The sequence below is a fragment of the Microplitis mediator genome, chromosome 8 (genome assembly GCF_029852145.1).
Source record: "Microplitis mediator isolate UGA2020A chromosome 8, iyMicMedi2.1, whole genome shotgun sequence".
Lineage (NCBI taxonomy): Eukaryota > Metazoa > Arthropoda > Insecta > Hymenoptera > Braconidae > Microplitis > Microplitis mediator.
In genome coordinates this window covers 10,128,851-10,146,414 of record NC_079976.1, presented here as the reverse complement: position 1 = coordinate 10,146,414, position 17,564 = coordinate 10,128,851, and the positions used below count along the sequence as shown (strand labels likewise).

At 25.3% G+C, this 17,564-nt stretch overlaps 1 protein-coding gene across 4 annotated transcripts in view; it reads right to left on the bottom strand.

Annotated features, from left to right (window-relative positions):
- The window catches only part of LOC130673095 (uncharacterized), a 332,376-nt gene that overhangs the window by 83,731 nt on the left and 231,081 nt on the right, over positions 1 to 17,564 (bottom strand). For 2 of the 4 annotated variants that reach the window (XM_057478008.1, XM_057478009.1), the window contains 3 exons: positions 17,073 to 17,159; positions 16,545 to 16,711; positions 11,384 to 12,618 (listed from right to left, as the gene is read on the bottom strand). In XM_057478008.1, the coding sequence (XP_057333991.1) occupies positions 12,219 to 12,618; positions 16,545 to 16,711; positions 17,073 to 17,159 (654 nt within the window). In that variant the 3' untranslated portion in view covers positions 11,384 to 12,218. Of the gene's footprint in view, positions 1 to 11,383; positions 12,619 to 16,544; positions 16,712 to 17,072; positions 17,160 to 17,564 lie in introns of those variants that run through there. The other 2 variants (XM_057478011.1, XM_057478010.1) reach the window with 2 other exon arrangements.

Here is a 17,564-nt window from a genome sequence, read left to right as displayed (position 1 = left end):
GATACATTAATGTCAAAAATAAATTTATTACAGTAAAATTTGTATCTACAAGACCAGGGCTGGACGTTTATTTTACGTTTTGGCAAGTGCAATTTATTAGCGTGTACACATTTTATTTCACTTGGTATAACATTGAACAATTAACATCAATTTTTCTATGGTATCACTTATATTATGTATGTATATATATATATTAATTTATCTATAATATATACATCTTGACTGCTATGGCGGTACAATGAATACTCACACAAAAATATTAAGTACTTTAAATTTAACATTAAATATATATTCACAATGGAAAAATTTATATAATCAGAATAGAAGATTGTAAGAAAATATTGTCCAGCCCTTGAGAAATAAGAGAGAGAGAGAGATCTTGATTTTTTATTTTATTAATACTTGTTTTATTTATTTAATTATTAATTTATTTATTGTTGTTTCAATCACGTACATATAATTATTATTATTTCTTTAATCAAAGTTATGGATACTAATAAAGATTTAGCCACTTAAATTACAATAAATATATAGCACCGAGGTACTTTGTATATATTTTTGTTCATCATTTTGATTCAGAGCTGCAGCCACAAATTTTTTGTTTTACGAGTAATTAATCAGCTATTTATTAAGTATTGATTTACATAAGCGATCAAGTCCCAGTTTAAATATTTAACTGATATAAAACCGCGGGTCTTGCCGTCTAGAGATAGAAATAGATTTTTACTTTTTATTTATGGTATTTATGCATAACTGGGGCTCCACCTATTTTTCTTTCACGACTATTCAATTTTTCACATATCGCGGGTAAAATTCAATTAGCAGGTAACGGATTGATTAAAATTTTTTAATTATTAGACAACAAACTGCATTTTCTATGACGCAAACATAATTATACTTCATAATGTATGCAATTTGTCAATACTTTTATCTAGATTTTAATTTTATTATAGTATATTTTAAAGTTTTGAATTGCCAACGCGCAATGTGACGTAGAATGTTAATGAATGAATTGATTGTTAAGTAAACTATCAAGACTAAAGTTATATGTGTAAAGTGTGATAAATGTTATGAAAGGTGATAGTTTTGTCCCGAGTACGCCAACGGCCTTACCAGTAGCCCAGATAGCAAAATGACGTCTTGATGAGTTCTGAATGAGTTCCTCTTTATGATTTAGACGTTTTATCAACATATTTTTTTTTTCCTTCCTTTTTGGCTATCGTCCGGATAGGGCCACGTGCCAGTTATAAACATCTTAAAGAAGTTTTTCTCAAGATGTCGAATGAGCCACCTAGCGAACTCAGTAAGACGTCTTTAAAAAGAGTTCTTTTTTCTGACTTCACAAATAAGACTTCAGTATGAATTTACCATGACGTCTTAAGGAGCTTAAAAAAAAGAATACATTTAGATGTCACAAAACTGACGTCTTATTTATGGATTCTTCAAGAAGTCTTAATTAAGAGTTCTTAAAAATGACACCTTTAAGAAGTCATTATAAGATTTTTTGAGGACGCCTTCAAAAAGGCGTCGTAAAGCAGTCATTCCGACTTGAATTCTGTCTGGGATGATTGATGTTGACGTATTCTGCCTTAGACTACTGCCGTGCTTAGGAGAAGGGCAGTAACTTCACTTATTGCTGTTCTATTTGGCATAATGACAAGTCACTCCAAAATTTCTCTATGCGCAGACAACTCTATAGCATTTCTCTACCTAAAACATCTATCGTAAAATAAAACTATCCTTGAACTGATTACTCCAAAAGATCTCTATTCAGAACAACTCTCCTCAAGCTCAAACTTTACTGCAAAACTTCTATTCAATGCCAAGACTATACAAAATAACGCTATTCATTACAGATTTAACAAGAAAATCATCGGTAACTGATGAAAAAATATGTTACTTAACATGGTAATTTACGTGTTTTTTCAGTTACCAATGATTTTATTTAATGAGTAGTGTTATTTCGGATAGTCTTGAAATTAAATAGAAGTTTCGGAGTAAAGCTTGAGCTTGAGGAGAGTTGTTCTGGATAGAAATCTTTTGGAGTAATGAGTTCAAGGATAGTTTTATTTTACGATAGACATGTTTTAGGTTGAGAAATGCTATAGAGTTGTCTGCGCATAGAGAAATTTTGGAGTGACTTGTCATAATGCCTTCTATTTAACTAATGTTAAATTAGCATTGGTAAGACAGAAAAGCAGTAAGTGAACTTACTGCCCTTTTCCTAAGCACGGCAGATTATCTCTCTACTAATACGACCCGAGTCAAAACTGGCAGTAACTGGAGGCGGATATTAACTTATTTCCTGCATCTATTTATATCCGGAGTTTATATTATTATTCAGCGATAAAATAACCAGAGTATGTCAATTTAAATTCTTCAGTTTGTTGTTTACTTCCGCGAACTTTAGACAAACCTTTCATGCGCCACCGTCTATCTCCCTTATTAAGATAAATTATTTGAAATGATTCAAAACAATTTGAATCGTCTAATATATAGATATACACATAGCATGGAGTAAATCATTTTTCTTAATCAGGGCTTACAGATAATTAAATATCATGTGAAAGTGACAATACATAAATGTATCAGCTCTACTTTTTAAACCAAGAGTACAAAGTTCAAGCCACTAGTTTTTATTTTTTATTTACCACTCTGATTTTCCTCAATTAAATCCACCCCAAAACTCAACGGATAAAATAAATGAATTTACGGAAATAAAAATTAAAAACTTTGAAAATAGATGGAGCCTTAAAATATCATAATTACCTTATTTTAAAAATTTATATTACTTAATTTGATTAACTGTTGAACGGATTCAACTTTTAATTATTTATTTTTTGAATTATATATAAAATCAACGCACTTATAATTACATATTATTGCATACTACACGCGATTAGTGGCTCCAAGGCCAAATAATTAAATAAACATCAAAATGTCATTGGATGCCAGATTATTTTAAACATTTTAACCATCGAAATTATTTTTCTCTCTCTCTTTCTCTCATAAATCATTAACTTTTATTTCTTTGTCTTTTGATTTTATTGAGATCTCATTTTAATATTTATTTATAATTTAAACTTTGATTAAAATCAATTTGTTGATTATTATTTTTTAAAATGTTTTTCTAATTTTAAAATATCAATTGGCACAAAATATTATTGTAAAATGTTATTGTGCGTGGAAACATAAGTCGTAAATTGCCCTTAATATTATTTAAAAAATTACCCTTGTAGATTTAAATGATTACATTGAATTTTCTTTACATATTTGATTTTATTCAGACTGACAGATTAATACGTAATTATGACTTTTTTTATTTTTATGATTATTGTTTTTATTTATTATTAATTATTTATAAATTTTAATTATTATTATTTTTGTGTGTATGCATTTTAAGAATTAGTGCTATTTTTAATCATTATTTTCAGTCATACTATTTATTATATATATATTAATCACTCACAGAACGGATTTTAGATACATAATACAATAACATGAAAACGACGGAGATTTAAGATAAATAGATTAATTAATTAGTTAAAATACACATTAATTTATTTATACTTTAATATGAATGTGCACTGGCGGATTATTTCCGGTATTTTTTACTTTTTTTTAATTCATTTCAATCTAGAGCATTTTAATAATACAGAGATAAAATAATGCTATATATTATTGTGAATATAAATTATTTGATTATCGATTATTTTGTAAAACCAATTTCGCGGTTATTTGGTTACGGAGTCATTTAAGTCACTGAAGAAAAATTCAAATTTAAGTGAATAATTTTTAGAGCGATATAGATAAAAATATAACAGTATATAAATTAATGTAAATTACAATAATTATTTGTGACCGAGTTAAATTTACGAGAAAATTTACTAAAAAAAAATTTGATACATGACAAATGTACAAAAAATGTATGAGAAATTTGTACATAACAAAATTATATAGATACATTTTTATTAAAATTTCTTTTTGAATTTTGAAATTAAAAATTTTTAATGAAAAATATTTTCAAAATTTATAAACCGACTATTGACAACTCAAATTCTGGTTTAATTATCAAAGATAATGAAAAAAATGGTTCCATGACAACTGATCCCCAAAAAGTGATCACACAACAATTGATCCCACAGACTAAAACCAACTGACAACTGGTCCTACTGACATCTGATCTAATTCATTATCATCATCACCAAAACCTTTATCTTCATCATTTTCAACCGAATGTCGATGAGATCAGACGTCGGTGGGATCAATATATCGGGATCACTTGTGGTATAAAATTGTTGGGATCAAAATTAAATTTCCTAAAAAATTGTACTCATACATTTTTATCGTACCCATAATAATCAAACCAAAATTTCGATATAAAATTAAAAATTTTTTTCGAAATCAGTATTTTTCAAATTTATACATCAAGCATTTAAAATCAAAATTTCAAGTAAACTTTCAAAGTTACATAAAAAATGTATGAAAACAAATTTATAAAGAATTAAATTTCCTTAATATTTGTATTCATCCATTTTTACATCTCGACTAGTTTAACAAAAAATTTCCATAGCAAATAAAAAATAAAAATTATTTTTGAAAAATCTTAGCTCTAAAAATTATCTAACTAAAATTTAAGTCTTAATCAATATTATTTTAATATTAATCAAGATGTTATAAATTTTGAAAGTGGAAATAATTCTCACCCCAGTATTTATTTAACTATAATAATAATAATATTAATACTTATTATTATTATTATTATTATTATTATTAAAAATCTCCATCGTTTGACAATTAGACTAACTAGTTCTAAATATTTACATCAATTCCTTGTAGAGATAGCTATTACAGTTTGAAAGATACAGACCCGTTATAACTAAAATCCACATACACTTATCACAATCCCAATAAAATTTATATATATATTTATATATATATAAATATATTTACAATAAATAATAAATATATAAATAAAATAAGCATAAATAATTTAAAAACCAGGCAGTGAAAAATAAATGAAGAGTGAAAAATAAATAGATAACGATATTCTTTGGCACGGGATTAAGGATAAATATAAATGTTAAATGTTAAATATCATAACTGTTCTTCATTAAAACTTTCTTATCTATTTTAAAGTCAACGATTAAGTTACCAGATTTAAAAGGCACTTGGCTTATTTACAAGTTTCTTCTCAGTAGCTTTCATTTTTTTTTCTTTTTTTAATTATACGTCGCTACTCTTGCAATATTTTTTGGTAGCATCTGTTTGATTTAGTAGAAAAAAGACTTGGACTTGCCGTCTTTATTTTAAATAATACCATTAATTGAAGAAAATAGTAATTGTTAATTATTAATTATACAGAATAATATATTCGATACTGTTTTGTTTTATTTATACTATATTTATATATATGTATATATTTTTGTTTATTACATCCACAGATTTATTTTCATTATTCATATTAATGTTTTCATTTTTTATACATCGGTTCTGTTATTTATGTCTTTTTCAGTGGGGTCATTGACTTTAGTCACGATTATTTTTTATTGTTATTATTATTATTATTTTATTATTTATTTATTTATTTAGAAAATTTTAATCCAGTGCCTGAATTATTTTGTCCGGTCAAACGTTTTAGTTTCCAAAATATGGTAATTTTATAATTACATTTACATATTTACTAATGTCAAACTATAATCATTCATTACAACTCATATATTCTTAAAATCTATATAAAGGTGGCGCAAAAAAATTGATAATTAATTTTTTTCAATTTACTATTAAATTTTTTTGTTTTAATTATTTTAAGAAATTCCAAAAATTAGCATTGGAAAATTTTTTAAGGTCACGGAATTCAAAAAATTTTCCCTTTAAATTATAAATTAAGTTCGTGCAAGAATTTAAAAATTTAAAAATTTGTTTTTTTTTTTACGCCAACTTGATATATTTATATAAATTTACATAGATATTTTTACTGTTTATTTTTTTCTATATTTACTATACATAAAATATGTGCGCAATGTGTTGATATAATTAAATTATCGCCTTGATAATACTGATTCATTGATTTTAAGCCGTTTTAAGTTTATAGAAGACATTATTATTTTTTTTTTAATTAAAAGTTTTTTTTTCTTCCAGATTTAATTGCTAATTTTTTTTTTAAGTAACAATTAGGCATTACCACATCGCGTTAAATAAACTTACTGAACGGATTCAGTTACATTATGCATTACATGTACAAATAATTATTAATTAATTAATTGATAAAATTATTAAAATATTTTGTGTGAACAATTAATAATGATCGCACGTTATTGGAAATCAGCTTCGGTTATTTAAAATTTCAAGATTTATTGCAACTTGATAAAAAATAACAAGTAATCATTGATTATTTAATTATTTTACAACCTTACTGTCAAAAACTAGTTTCCAAAAAAAAAATTACAGAGTCTTATAATGAGAGAATGAATTTGTTGTAATGCATAATTAAGGTACTTTTAAAGAACATTAAACCAGCTGTAGTTAAAGAAAAAAATTAATAGGTAATACTAATTAGTATTGCTTATAAAGATTTTTTTGAGCGAGAGTTTAGATGTAAGCTAGATAAATTTAAATTTTGAGCAAAATTATGTATTAATAAACCTAGTTGAGCAGTAGAGTAAAAAAACGATTAAGATCCAGATATTGCATAATTATTAAATGTAATAAATTTAATTGCCAGATAATTTTATCTACAGCTGATCAGTTCTTTATAAATTTTTTTAAAAATTCCACTAACAATATTAATAGTAGAAGTTTATATAGAAGAATATATAACAGAGTAAGAATCATGCTGTATATAGAGATAGACATAGATGGCAATAGATAGGACAATAATACAATTTAATTAATTTTTCCGACAATTAACATTAATTTTTTTTAAAAAACGTTTGCTGATAGTACTTTTGTTTCTCATTTACAATATTTTGAGCACATTCCTCAGGTGTATAAACCACGCTACACTTTCTTTATCGAGTTGAACCGCTTAAGCTTTACAATAAAACTCAAATAATTCGACTAAAAATTAAATTTATAAATTTAAATAAATTTTAGCGGCGCAACTCTTGGTACGGGTCTGTACAAATACATAATACCTCATACCATTTAATTACATCACATATTTTTGATACATATTTTAAATTAAATATATATATCAGTATTAATTGTTTTGTTAAATATTTTTCTGTGACGTGGAGGGACTCGTTTGTACAATCCATGCAAATTTTCGTTACTATTTTTTTTCATTGCTTCGTTATAATCGCAATTTATATATGCTAATTATTATTTTATATCAGCCTCCAGCAAAAAATAATAAATTAGCACCTTATGAACAGGGTTGCTAATTAATTATCATATAAATAATAATTTGTGATTTAAATATTTAAATTTATTTAAAAGTATAATTTAAAATAATAAATAATTAACAAAATAATTGAATGAATAATACAATACTTAAATATTTAATAAATTATCATTTTATTTTCACTCAGTGTTAATATTATTAATAGTATTAAATTAATCAGTTAATAAAATAATTATCTAAATAGATAAATAAAAAAATCATAAATTATATAACTCGATAAAAATAATATCTAAATATTATAACTGGCAAATATTATTTAAATTTATTATTAATAAATTTAAATTATCACAACATGCTAAATAATTAATTTACCTAAATAAATAATTTAATAAAATTTTTATTTTTAATTTATTAACATTATTACCAATTACTTAAAAACAATTCATAATTTATAAATATTTTAATTATTTATTTTATAATTAAAAAAGTATTTTATTGATAATTAATTACTTTAGCAACCCTGCTGTTAATTATGCCAATTATTTATTTTTATATAAATAATTATAACTGTGAAATATCTAGATTTATAAGAATTATATATAATAATATAGTACACAATTGTTTATATAAATAGTTTCCGTAACAGTATTGTCATAAAATGATATGTGCTAATTTTGTTACCCACTATAAATTTAAATTAGTGAGACTTTATAACAAATCTTATTACTTATCTTAATAAATAATTATCTATTGCTGAAGGCTGTTACTTTAAATAAATTAATTTAAAACTTTTTAATTATTCGTTAGCGCGTGGCCGGATTTTATTATTTTAAAGTTAATAAATATTTTTGATTTATTATTTTTTAAGAGTAGCTTGTAAGAGAAAGTTGAAAAAAAGTTTAGCGTGTTAAATAATAGTATATATACATGTATATATAGATATATGATTGGCACTAGAATTGTCAAGATGAATTACTTTACATCAAACAAGATGGAAGAGTATTTAGATTTTCTAAGTCTTGATCATGCCTGGACTTTCAATAGTCTTTTAAATTATAATTTAAATAATAATAATAATAATAATTACACTGATAGAAAAAATAATTTTTTATAAAAAAAAATATATTATTGGTAAAAAAAATTAAATTTTGACTGAAGAAAATCCAACTTTTTTTGTAGCAATTTTTAATGAAAATAAATTTTATTTGCTACCAAGAAAAAAACGTTCGAAAAAAAATTTCAATGAATTCTTTTAGTTTCGATGATAAAAGAATTGATTAAATTTTTCTGTCATGAGTAGATTTTTAAAAAAATTTACTACAAGTTCAATAATTTCTGGAGTCAAAAAATAACTACTGAAAGTTAACAATAAATTAATTTCTGGGATCAAAAATGTATTCTTTCTCTCAATGAATAATAATGATGATGATCATGATGATGATGATGATGATAATAAACAGATTTTTTTTTTTCACTTAAAAAAATAGTTAATAAGATCATTAACAATTGATAACAATATAGCAAAGATTACGTCTACGGTTGGCAAATCTCTTGAATAACAATTTAGAGTTTCATTAATCGAAACTTGATATAAATTTATTTATTTTTTATTATAATAAATAAATTAATTATATTTAACTGTATGATACATTTACATAATTTTTCACTACAGCCTCTAGCTAATTTTAATCAAGCCGAATTTATTACACAATTTATATTTTTATTAATTTTATAATCAATGCAACAATGTCAGAAATATAAGATACATATACATAGATTCATATATATATATATATATACTTAAAGATTGTTTTTGCAAGAGCCTCGCCACGTAGAGTCGCGTAAGGTAGAAAAACTAAATAATCAATCACTCAAAAAATTAATATTAATATATATATATTTTTTTTAATTTTTTTTTTTTTTAATTTAATTTTTTAAATTATCTATACTCTATCTACGAATTTTGATATTATCTAGTTTCACGCAGACAGTAATTATTTTAATATGTACAGTCATGTACATGTTTTTAGATTTATCTGTACATATGCAATCAAACCATGCAATCGACATATTTATTAATAATAATAACATTAATATTCTTCAGTTAATCGTGTGTTGATTTTTTTTTTTAATAAAATTGTTGATCAGCTAAATTTTAAGTAAAAAAAATTTTAATGGTTTCTTCAAGTCGAGAATAATTAATAGGGTTTTTAATGAGTGTAAATGTAGCAGATATCAGGCAAATGTAAAATTATAAATAAAGTGAATAATTAAAAAAATAATATTTATAAAAAATGCACTTATTAATTTTTTTATTTTTTTAAATGCGCATTATTTTTTTAAATTTTATTTTATTAATTACTTGCTCTATTTATTAATAATTTAAAATTTGTCTGATGTCTGCTACATTCCCACTCATTTTTTTTAATTGTTCAGAATAAAAATTAAAGTATGTAATTATTATTTTGCCGTAAAATACATATGTATATATAAATATATATTGAACACGAAAAAAATTTTAAAATTCTTAACAAAAATTTTTAAAAGTAATTTTTATAAAAATACAAAAAAAAATTATTTTACATTTTTGATTATATAGTTTTGTATAATATTAAATTTTTCACATAAAATTCTAGTAAGTATAGTCTGTAATATAATTTTTGATTTATAGTTAAAGTTTGATTGTTTCGATTAAAATAATAAAAAAAAAAAAAAACCAATTATTTAAATTTTGATTTTACGTAGGAAAGTTTTCTAAAAATTTCATAGATAATTTGAGTACGTTTTTTAAATCCGGTGATAAAGACCGAAATTGCGTGTTCTTAATTATTTATTCATTCTACGTCGTTTCGTTAGTTTTATTCCAACATCAGGTATCTATTGGAACAATACACATTGTTATGAAAATTATTATTTAAGAAACATATGTAAGTAAATTTCTATTTTTACTGAAAAAAACATGAAAATAATATTCATAAATTACAATTAACCCTAATCGGTTGAACATGGGTCGTTTGTGTCCATGAATTTTTAAATATTCTACTGTAAACAGCCTACATGGCTGCGGGTTTTGATGAAAATGTTTATTGAAAAAGGGATTTTTGGGGCTAGCAATAACTCTATCACATACTTAGAAGTCCAAAGAAGACCTAAGAATTTATTCAGATTTTCCCTTACACGTTGAGAAATTTATGGTAACCGTTCCTAGTACGTTTATGAAATATCATCCCATAGCGTTATGGTAATGATTACTTGAAATTATAGGGTATAGGTCCATACTTTCTGGGAAAAGTTCCCATAAGTATGGGAACAATTCCCATCATTATGGTAACAGTTCCCATATTACTATAATATTATAGTAATGATAACTATAATATATCTGGGTGCCGTTCCTATAATCAACATTTCAAAGAAACCGGTTATCATTCATTATGGGAACCATCCTCATAATATATTGTAATTGTTACCATAAATTTCTTTCCGTGTACAGAATAACATAATTAAATGTGCGGTGGCCGCTAATGACCTATGTTCAACGTTTACGGGTGCTGAAAACAGCGACACCGGATTAGGGTTAAAATAATATGTATAATACCTTGAACAATAAGTCAACACAAAGTCATTGGATTTATTATTGCTGACTATCTTATTCATACGTTGGACTAAAACCAACGAAACGTCGTAGAATGAATAAATAATTAAGAACACGCAATTTTTGTCTTTATCACCTGATTTAAAAAACGTACTTGTAATAATAACAAGACCTGATTTTTTTTCAAAATAGATAAACATCGAGAATTGATAAATTCAAAATTTAAAGTAACTACTGCCATTCAAATGAACAGTTAGCGCGTTTAAAATTTTTTAGTAAAATTAAAAGTGACCGGTTTAAATTTTATTAATAAATAACATAATTTTAATTTTTAGTAAATTAATTAATTTAGCTATGAACCTCACGCTTAATTTAAAAATATTATTATTATTATTATTAATATTATCTTTGCTAGTAATTATCTCATGCATTCCCCATTAAATAATTAACAAGAACAACAAAATGAATTTATTAAATAAATAAATAAATAAATATGTATTATTATTATATTAGTTAAATTGTCTTGTCGACAATATTTGGAAACTTTTTCGTATAATATATATTATTATATATATAACGGACAATAATACACTCTTTATTTGTTACTATTATTATTATTATAATAATTATTATTATATAGTATTAGTTTGTTATCATGCACGTGACTACATATTTATTTTCTCATAGTCAATGGACGTGATTTGTCTTTCGTATCTGGAAATTTAACGTTATTATTTATTATGTATATATATTTTCATTGAGAATGATTATCCGTACTAAGACATTGATAAATTATCATTATTTATTTTTTCATTTTTCGATTTATCTCAATAAATTTCACCCTGTTATCTCATGTTTTCAAACACATTGTACATCGCAGCATTTTTTCAATTAAAAAATTTTTTTTTTTTTTTTTTCTTCATTCTTATTATTATTGTTATTTTATTAGACCGTTGAAGGCAACAACGTTGCACTCGAAGATCGATGATAATATTGTATGATGTTAGGCCAATTTATTCTTGATTGATTGATTGATCTTGTTGAGGAATGTCTAATATTATGATTACATCACTCTTCATTTTATTCTTCAGTGAAATTATTTTATAATCATAATAATAACAATGACAAGAACGATAACAGCGACGTTTTTTTTTTATTATTATTTTCGTCTTATAACCACATACTGATAACGTACCCATTGTCTTTGTATTTATCTATATTTATATTTATAAATAATTGTAACCTTCGTTAGGGAACCAAAACTTGGTGCATTTTTAAATCCTATGGCGGTCTTAATCTTGTAGGATTGTGCCACAAATGATTTGCATTTGGATTTGTCAAGTCACTGTTTGATGATAATTTTTGGTACTCTTGAATTTCAGTTGTGTTATTATTATTATTGTTATTATTAATATTATTATTATCATTAATATTATTATTATTATTAATATTATTATCATTAATATTATTATTATTATTATTATTATTATTATTATTACTATTATTATTATTATTATTATTATTATTATTGTTATTATTATTATTATTATTTTGTTGCGTACGAGATTGTTTAGACGTTTGTTGTTGAGCTTGAGGTTTTTTAGATTCCGTTGAATCGGGTAAGGGTATTGGCCGATGTGATTTCATGTGAGCACTTCTGCTTTTCACTTTGTTGAAAATTCTGTGAATTTAATAATAAATTATAGGGGTTATTATATAATACTTCTATATTTTTTTGAATGTACGATTGAGTTTTATGCGATTTAAAGCATGAGGCAGAGCTCATTCAATTTGAAGCAGTGAAAATTTTATTGGTTTATTCAGCACCTTTCTGGGTAATCAGTGAAATTTAAGTAGATTCAGTGAATTTTCACTGTGAACTCTGATGGGTTTTTAAATATACTGATAAATCTAGATTTAAATGACCGCTAGAGCTACTGCGTAAATCAGGCTTTTGGTGTGAATTAGTGAGACTTTAACAGGAATTTCACTGATTCAAATTTGGAGTACAGGTGCCATAAGGGCGTATCCTAGCATAAGATACCATTAAAAAGGCATAAAGGCGTATAAAAAAATTTTTAACGCTAATAGATTTAATTTTTATCTACGAGTATAAAAATAATAAATTTTGAATTTTAATTTTTTATGCGCCGTTATGGTTCTTGGAATAGATACCAGTTATCATAAGGGCGTGCACAAAAAAAAATTCTCGACTGAAAGTAAATATTCTTGATTCAAGAAAATTGTTTTGAAAACCTCAACTCTCTCGGATAAAGTAGAAATTTCCTCTGACCAAGACGAATTCTCTTGGCTCAAGAAAATCTTCACTTGGTTACCGAAAACGTTTGTCTTCCAAAATATTTTCTTGACTCAAGATAACTTTTTTTTCTGTGTAAAAATTTTTTTTTGTAGGAACCATAAGGACGTAGGGTAGAGGTAGCATTTGTGGCCACTGCTCCATTTTTGGACATTTGATACTTCATTTTAATTAATGAAAAAGTGTAAAATAAAATTTTCATTTTAGTAGTGGGATAGAAGTATCTTTAAACATATTTCAAAAATTGATTATGTTATTGGGTCTTTTACAAATTATTTAATTTTAATTTTTCAAGTGTCCAAAACTGGCCCTAAAGTGACCAAAAACAGTACCTTTACCCTACTTCAAAAATTAAAAAATTGGTAGTCTATCATTTGTGTGCTTGTAAATAAAAATTACATCGATGTAAGAAAAAAAATTTATATGCCCTTATGATTTTCGAGTGCCATAAGGGCAGGTAATTATCTATACGCCCTTATAGAGCTTTTTTAACACAATTAATTTTTATGAAGCATTACAATAATACTTATCATTGTACAGCAATTTTTTTATTCTGTTCGAAATTTTAACTTGTTTTAATAAATAATTTAAATTTAAATCCTACATATTTTGAATAAAAAAATTACAACCATTGTTTTATATAAATATGACTTTTTAATTTTAAATTATCAAAGACGATTACTACTATTAAAAAAAGTTCATTATCTAATTAATGATCTCGTTATGTTTTCTATTATGAATAAAAAGTTAAATCTTTAATTCCATTATTTTAATTAGAAAATTTACTGACGTAATTAAAATTTTTCGAGTAATGAGTATTACGTTAAAACTTTAAATTGCCAAAAAAATTGTCTGACACAATTTTGCAACTCGAGTTAATTTGATGTCTAATAAATCTTTAATTAAAAAACCGAAAAAAAATTAAATTTTAAATTTCAATTAACGACAGGATTTTTTTATTTTCATAAAAAAGATTTCGAACATAGCAAAAAAATATATGTTGGTGTCATATATATTTAGTAATTTGATTATAAAAACATTAATTCATGCAAATTAACTGACAATTGATTCATGCATTTTAATTTTCCACAAATAATTTGGGAAATTGTTGCATTTAAAAATATATTAAATAATTAATGACGAGCTAAAATTTAATACTACATATATATCAAGTGCGAAATATGCAAAAAAAAAATAATTGCAAATAAAAAATAATAAATAAAGTCGAGTATACATACAGTAATTAAAAAATTATGAACCTGAATAATGAATGCATTCGACTAAATCGATGCGGTTTCGTTAATTAAACTATTTAAATTATCGTTGCAGCTAATTATTATTTAATTATTTTATGTAGCCCTACCAGCTTCAACAACTAAGCAAATAAATTTAACGGGATTTTTTTGTCTATCAAATTTAAATCCAATTTCATTAATATTTATAACAAATTATAATAAAACAATTTTTAAGTATCGTTAATAAAACTACAGCTTTAGAAAATTAATGTCACTCGTTCCTTGTATCGAAATCGAATTTATTTTCATGCGTGACTTGGAACGTGAGTGAGGTAAGAGACCCAATATCCGATCACTTTTTTGTGATGTGAGATAAGTTTGGAAAAATTAGTAAATAAAATACAAGATTTTTTTTTTATGATGAAATCTTATAATAAAATTTTCGTAAAAATTCATAAACTATTTTATGGAATTTTACTAAATTAAATTAAATCTCAGATTTACATGAAAGTTCATAGAATTTTATAAATTTTTTTTCTCGCAAGCGAAGTGAGAATCATTACAATTTTATAAAATTTCATAAATTTGTTGGAATTTAATTTTACAAAATTACTTTCCCTGGGTTATATTTTTATTTTAGTCTATTTCGACTCTAATAGCAACGTATTAGTTCGAAACATCTAACAAATAAATCCTGTATAGGGTAACTCGACCAAGAAATAGATTACCCCTAATAATTTGATGAAAAATAATTTGATAAATTTCACTAAATATGTTATACATTTTTTTTAAAAAGAACCGAATTTCTGATGCTAATTTTTGATTAGTTCTGATAAATCAACTTTTTTTATACAGTCAGACTTACCCTATACAAAATCGTATAATACACACCAAGGGTGGAAAGTAGAAAATTCCAACCCGCATGCATAATTGCCTACCCAAGCCAAAGGTGAGGGCAACAAACACACGGATTGGAACATTCTACCTTCCTCCGTGGTGTGTATACGATTTTGGACCAGATCTACACTTGAAAGTTTAAATTTTTGCCTCTGTTTGTGGGAAGAATGGCGCATGCGCTAGTTTATATCATTTGTTTTTCTCATAAAAGAATAGTACGACTTTCGTCCCGGGTGGATCCGAATCACGGTAAATTATCGTTATTTACCGTATTCTGTCGCAGTTTGCCGTAAAATAGCGTATTTCTACAGCAAATTTGCCGCATGTTACGGCAATTTACAGTAACATACGGTGTTTTATGGCGAATTACGGTAAAGTGCGGTAATTTACCGTAATACGCGGAATTTTTACCGTAAACGCCGTATACTTTTTTAAAAATCTTTTTACAGTTTCAAAGTACAATACTTCACTTTACGGTAAAATACCGCAATTGGGCCGTAAATTACCGCGAATTTTTGGTTAAAATGTCGTACGTTTACCGTAAAATACCTTAATTTACTGTAATTCGGATCCACCAGTGGTCCCTCTAAACAGAGCAGGAATTTAAACTTTCGATGCATGTATGGTAAAAAAATTTATTGAAACCGGTACTGTAAAGTTTTCAGACTGTCACGATACTTGTCTAGTTATTTAACGATTAGGTTAGAATAAAGTATAGCAATGTCAGCATTAGTTTTGCACGCGAAACTCGACGGTAGCCATACAAAGAAGCTTCCAATCACAATAATTTACTAGATCAGATAATTGTAAATAGTAAAAACTATAATAGACATTTTGCCAATTTTAAATTCTTAGATAAATCAACCAAAAAAATTATTAATTCGGTTACAGTTGATCAGACTAAAATTTAACCAGAAAAAATTAAAACTTTTGAAGCCTGTAAGCCTCTTATGCGCATTACGTTAACAATACTCGCTGCTTTACGACAAGAATATAAATCTATATTATATAAAAATGAATCGGCTATTAGATTTTTATTTGAGTTGGGTATTGGGTCTGTTACCTTAAGTCTATTAAATAAAAAATAATATTACAGACGGACGTTATCTGCGATATTGTGGGAATGTAGAATTTATAATTAGAAATTATAAGACTTACTTCCCGCAAATCTTGCAGGGGTAATGAAGTGGGGTGGACACGGGTAGTTGTTGCTCAGAACTAATGTGAGTTTGTGAGTTGGTGTTGACTGTGGCGTGCCCGGTATTGCCGGATATGCCGGTATGGGTGCTTCCGGCCATCGTTACTGTTACACTTCCGCTAAAGCTCTGACAACACAAAGAAAACACAAAGCCAAAATAAACAACACAAACACAAAACTAACAATGGGAAATATACAAGAATTTAGTAGTTTTGTAATAATAATAATAATAATAATAATAAAAATAGTTTTAAATTTATTGGCGGGTAATTTTAAGCGTAAGGAAGAGACACAGCGTAACGACATGCGACATTTAAACGTTCACATGTACATAATTATAATAATAATAGTAATAGTAATTGTGTTGTTATTATAGGTCTTTATATATTTAAAATAAAATATAAACAACAAACAAAATTAGCAAATTTAAAGGGTAGATTGTTGTTATTTATGGGATTTAAAAAAAAATTTTTAAATATTAAACTTACATCAGAACAGTCGTAGGCAGCGAATAGCCTCAATTGCCCTTCACTGGTTGTTAAAGTAGCGGATGATTCTCTTTCGTTTGTCTGCAACTAAAAAAATATATTATTCTTATTATTTATTCATCATAGTTCGAGATCGCGCCCTCTGGGGGCGAGCTTTAAAATTAATGCTTGAAAGTTTATGAACGATTATTAATATTCTAGTATTTTTACGATGACTTATGTAATTCAATTTAATAATTTGGAGTTTTGGGCATAAATTAAAGCTCATGTCGCCTAATTATAAGTTGATAGCCTATTAGGATGTCGTAAGGACGTATCTTAACTAAATTACCATTGGAAATGTATAAGGGTGAGGAAGAAATTTTCGTTTTTCATTCATGCATTTTTTATTTAAAAATATAAATATTAAAAAATATAAGTTTGATTTATTTTTAATTTTTTTACGCGCCCTTATGATTCCCTAGAAAGGCACCAGGAACTATAAGGGCTTAC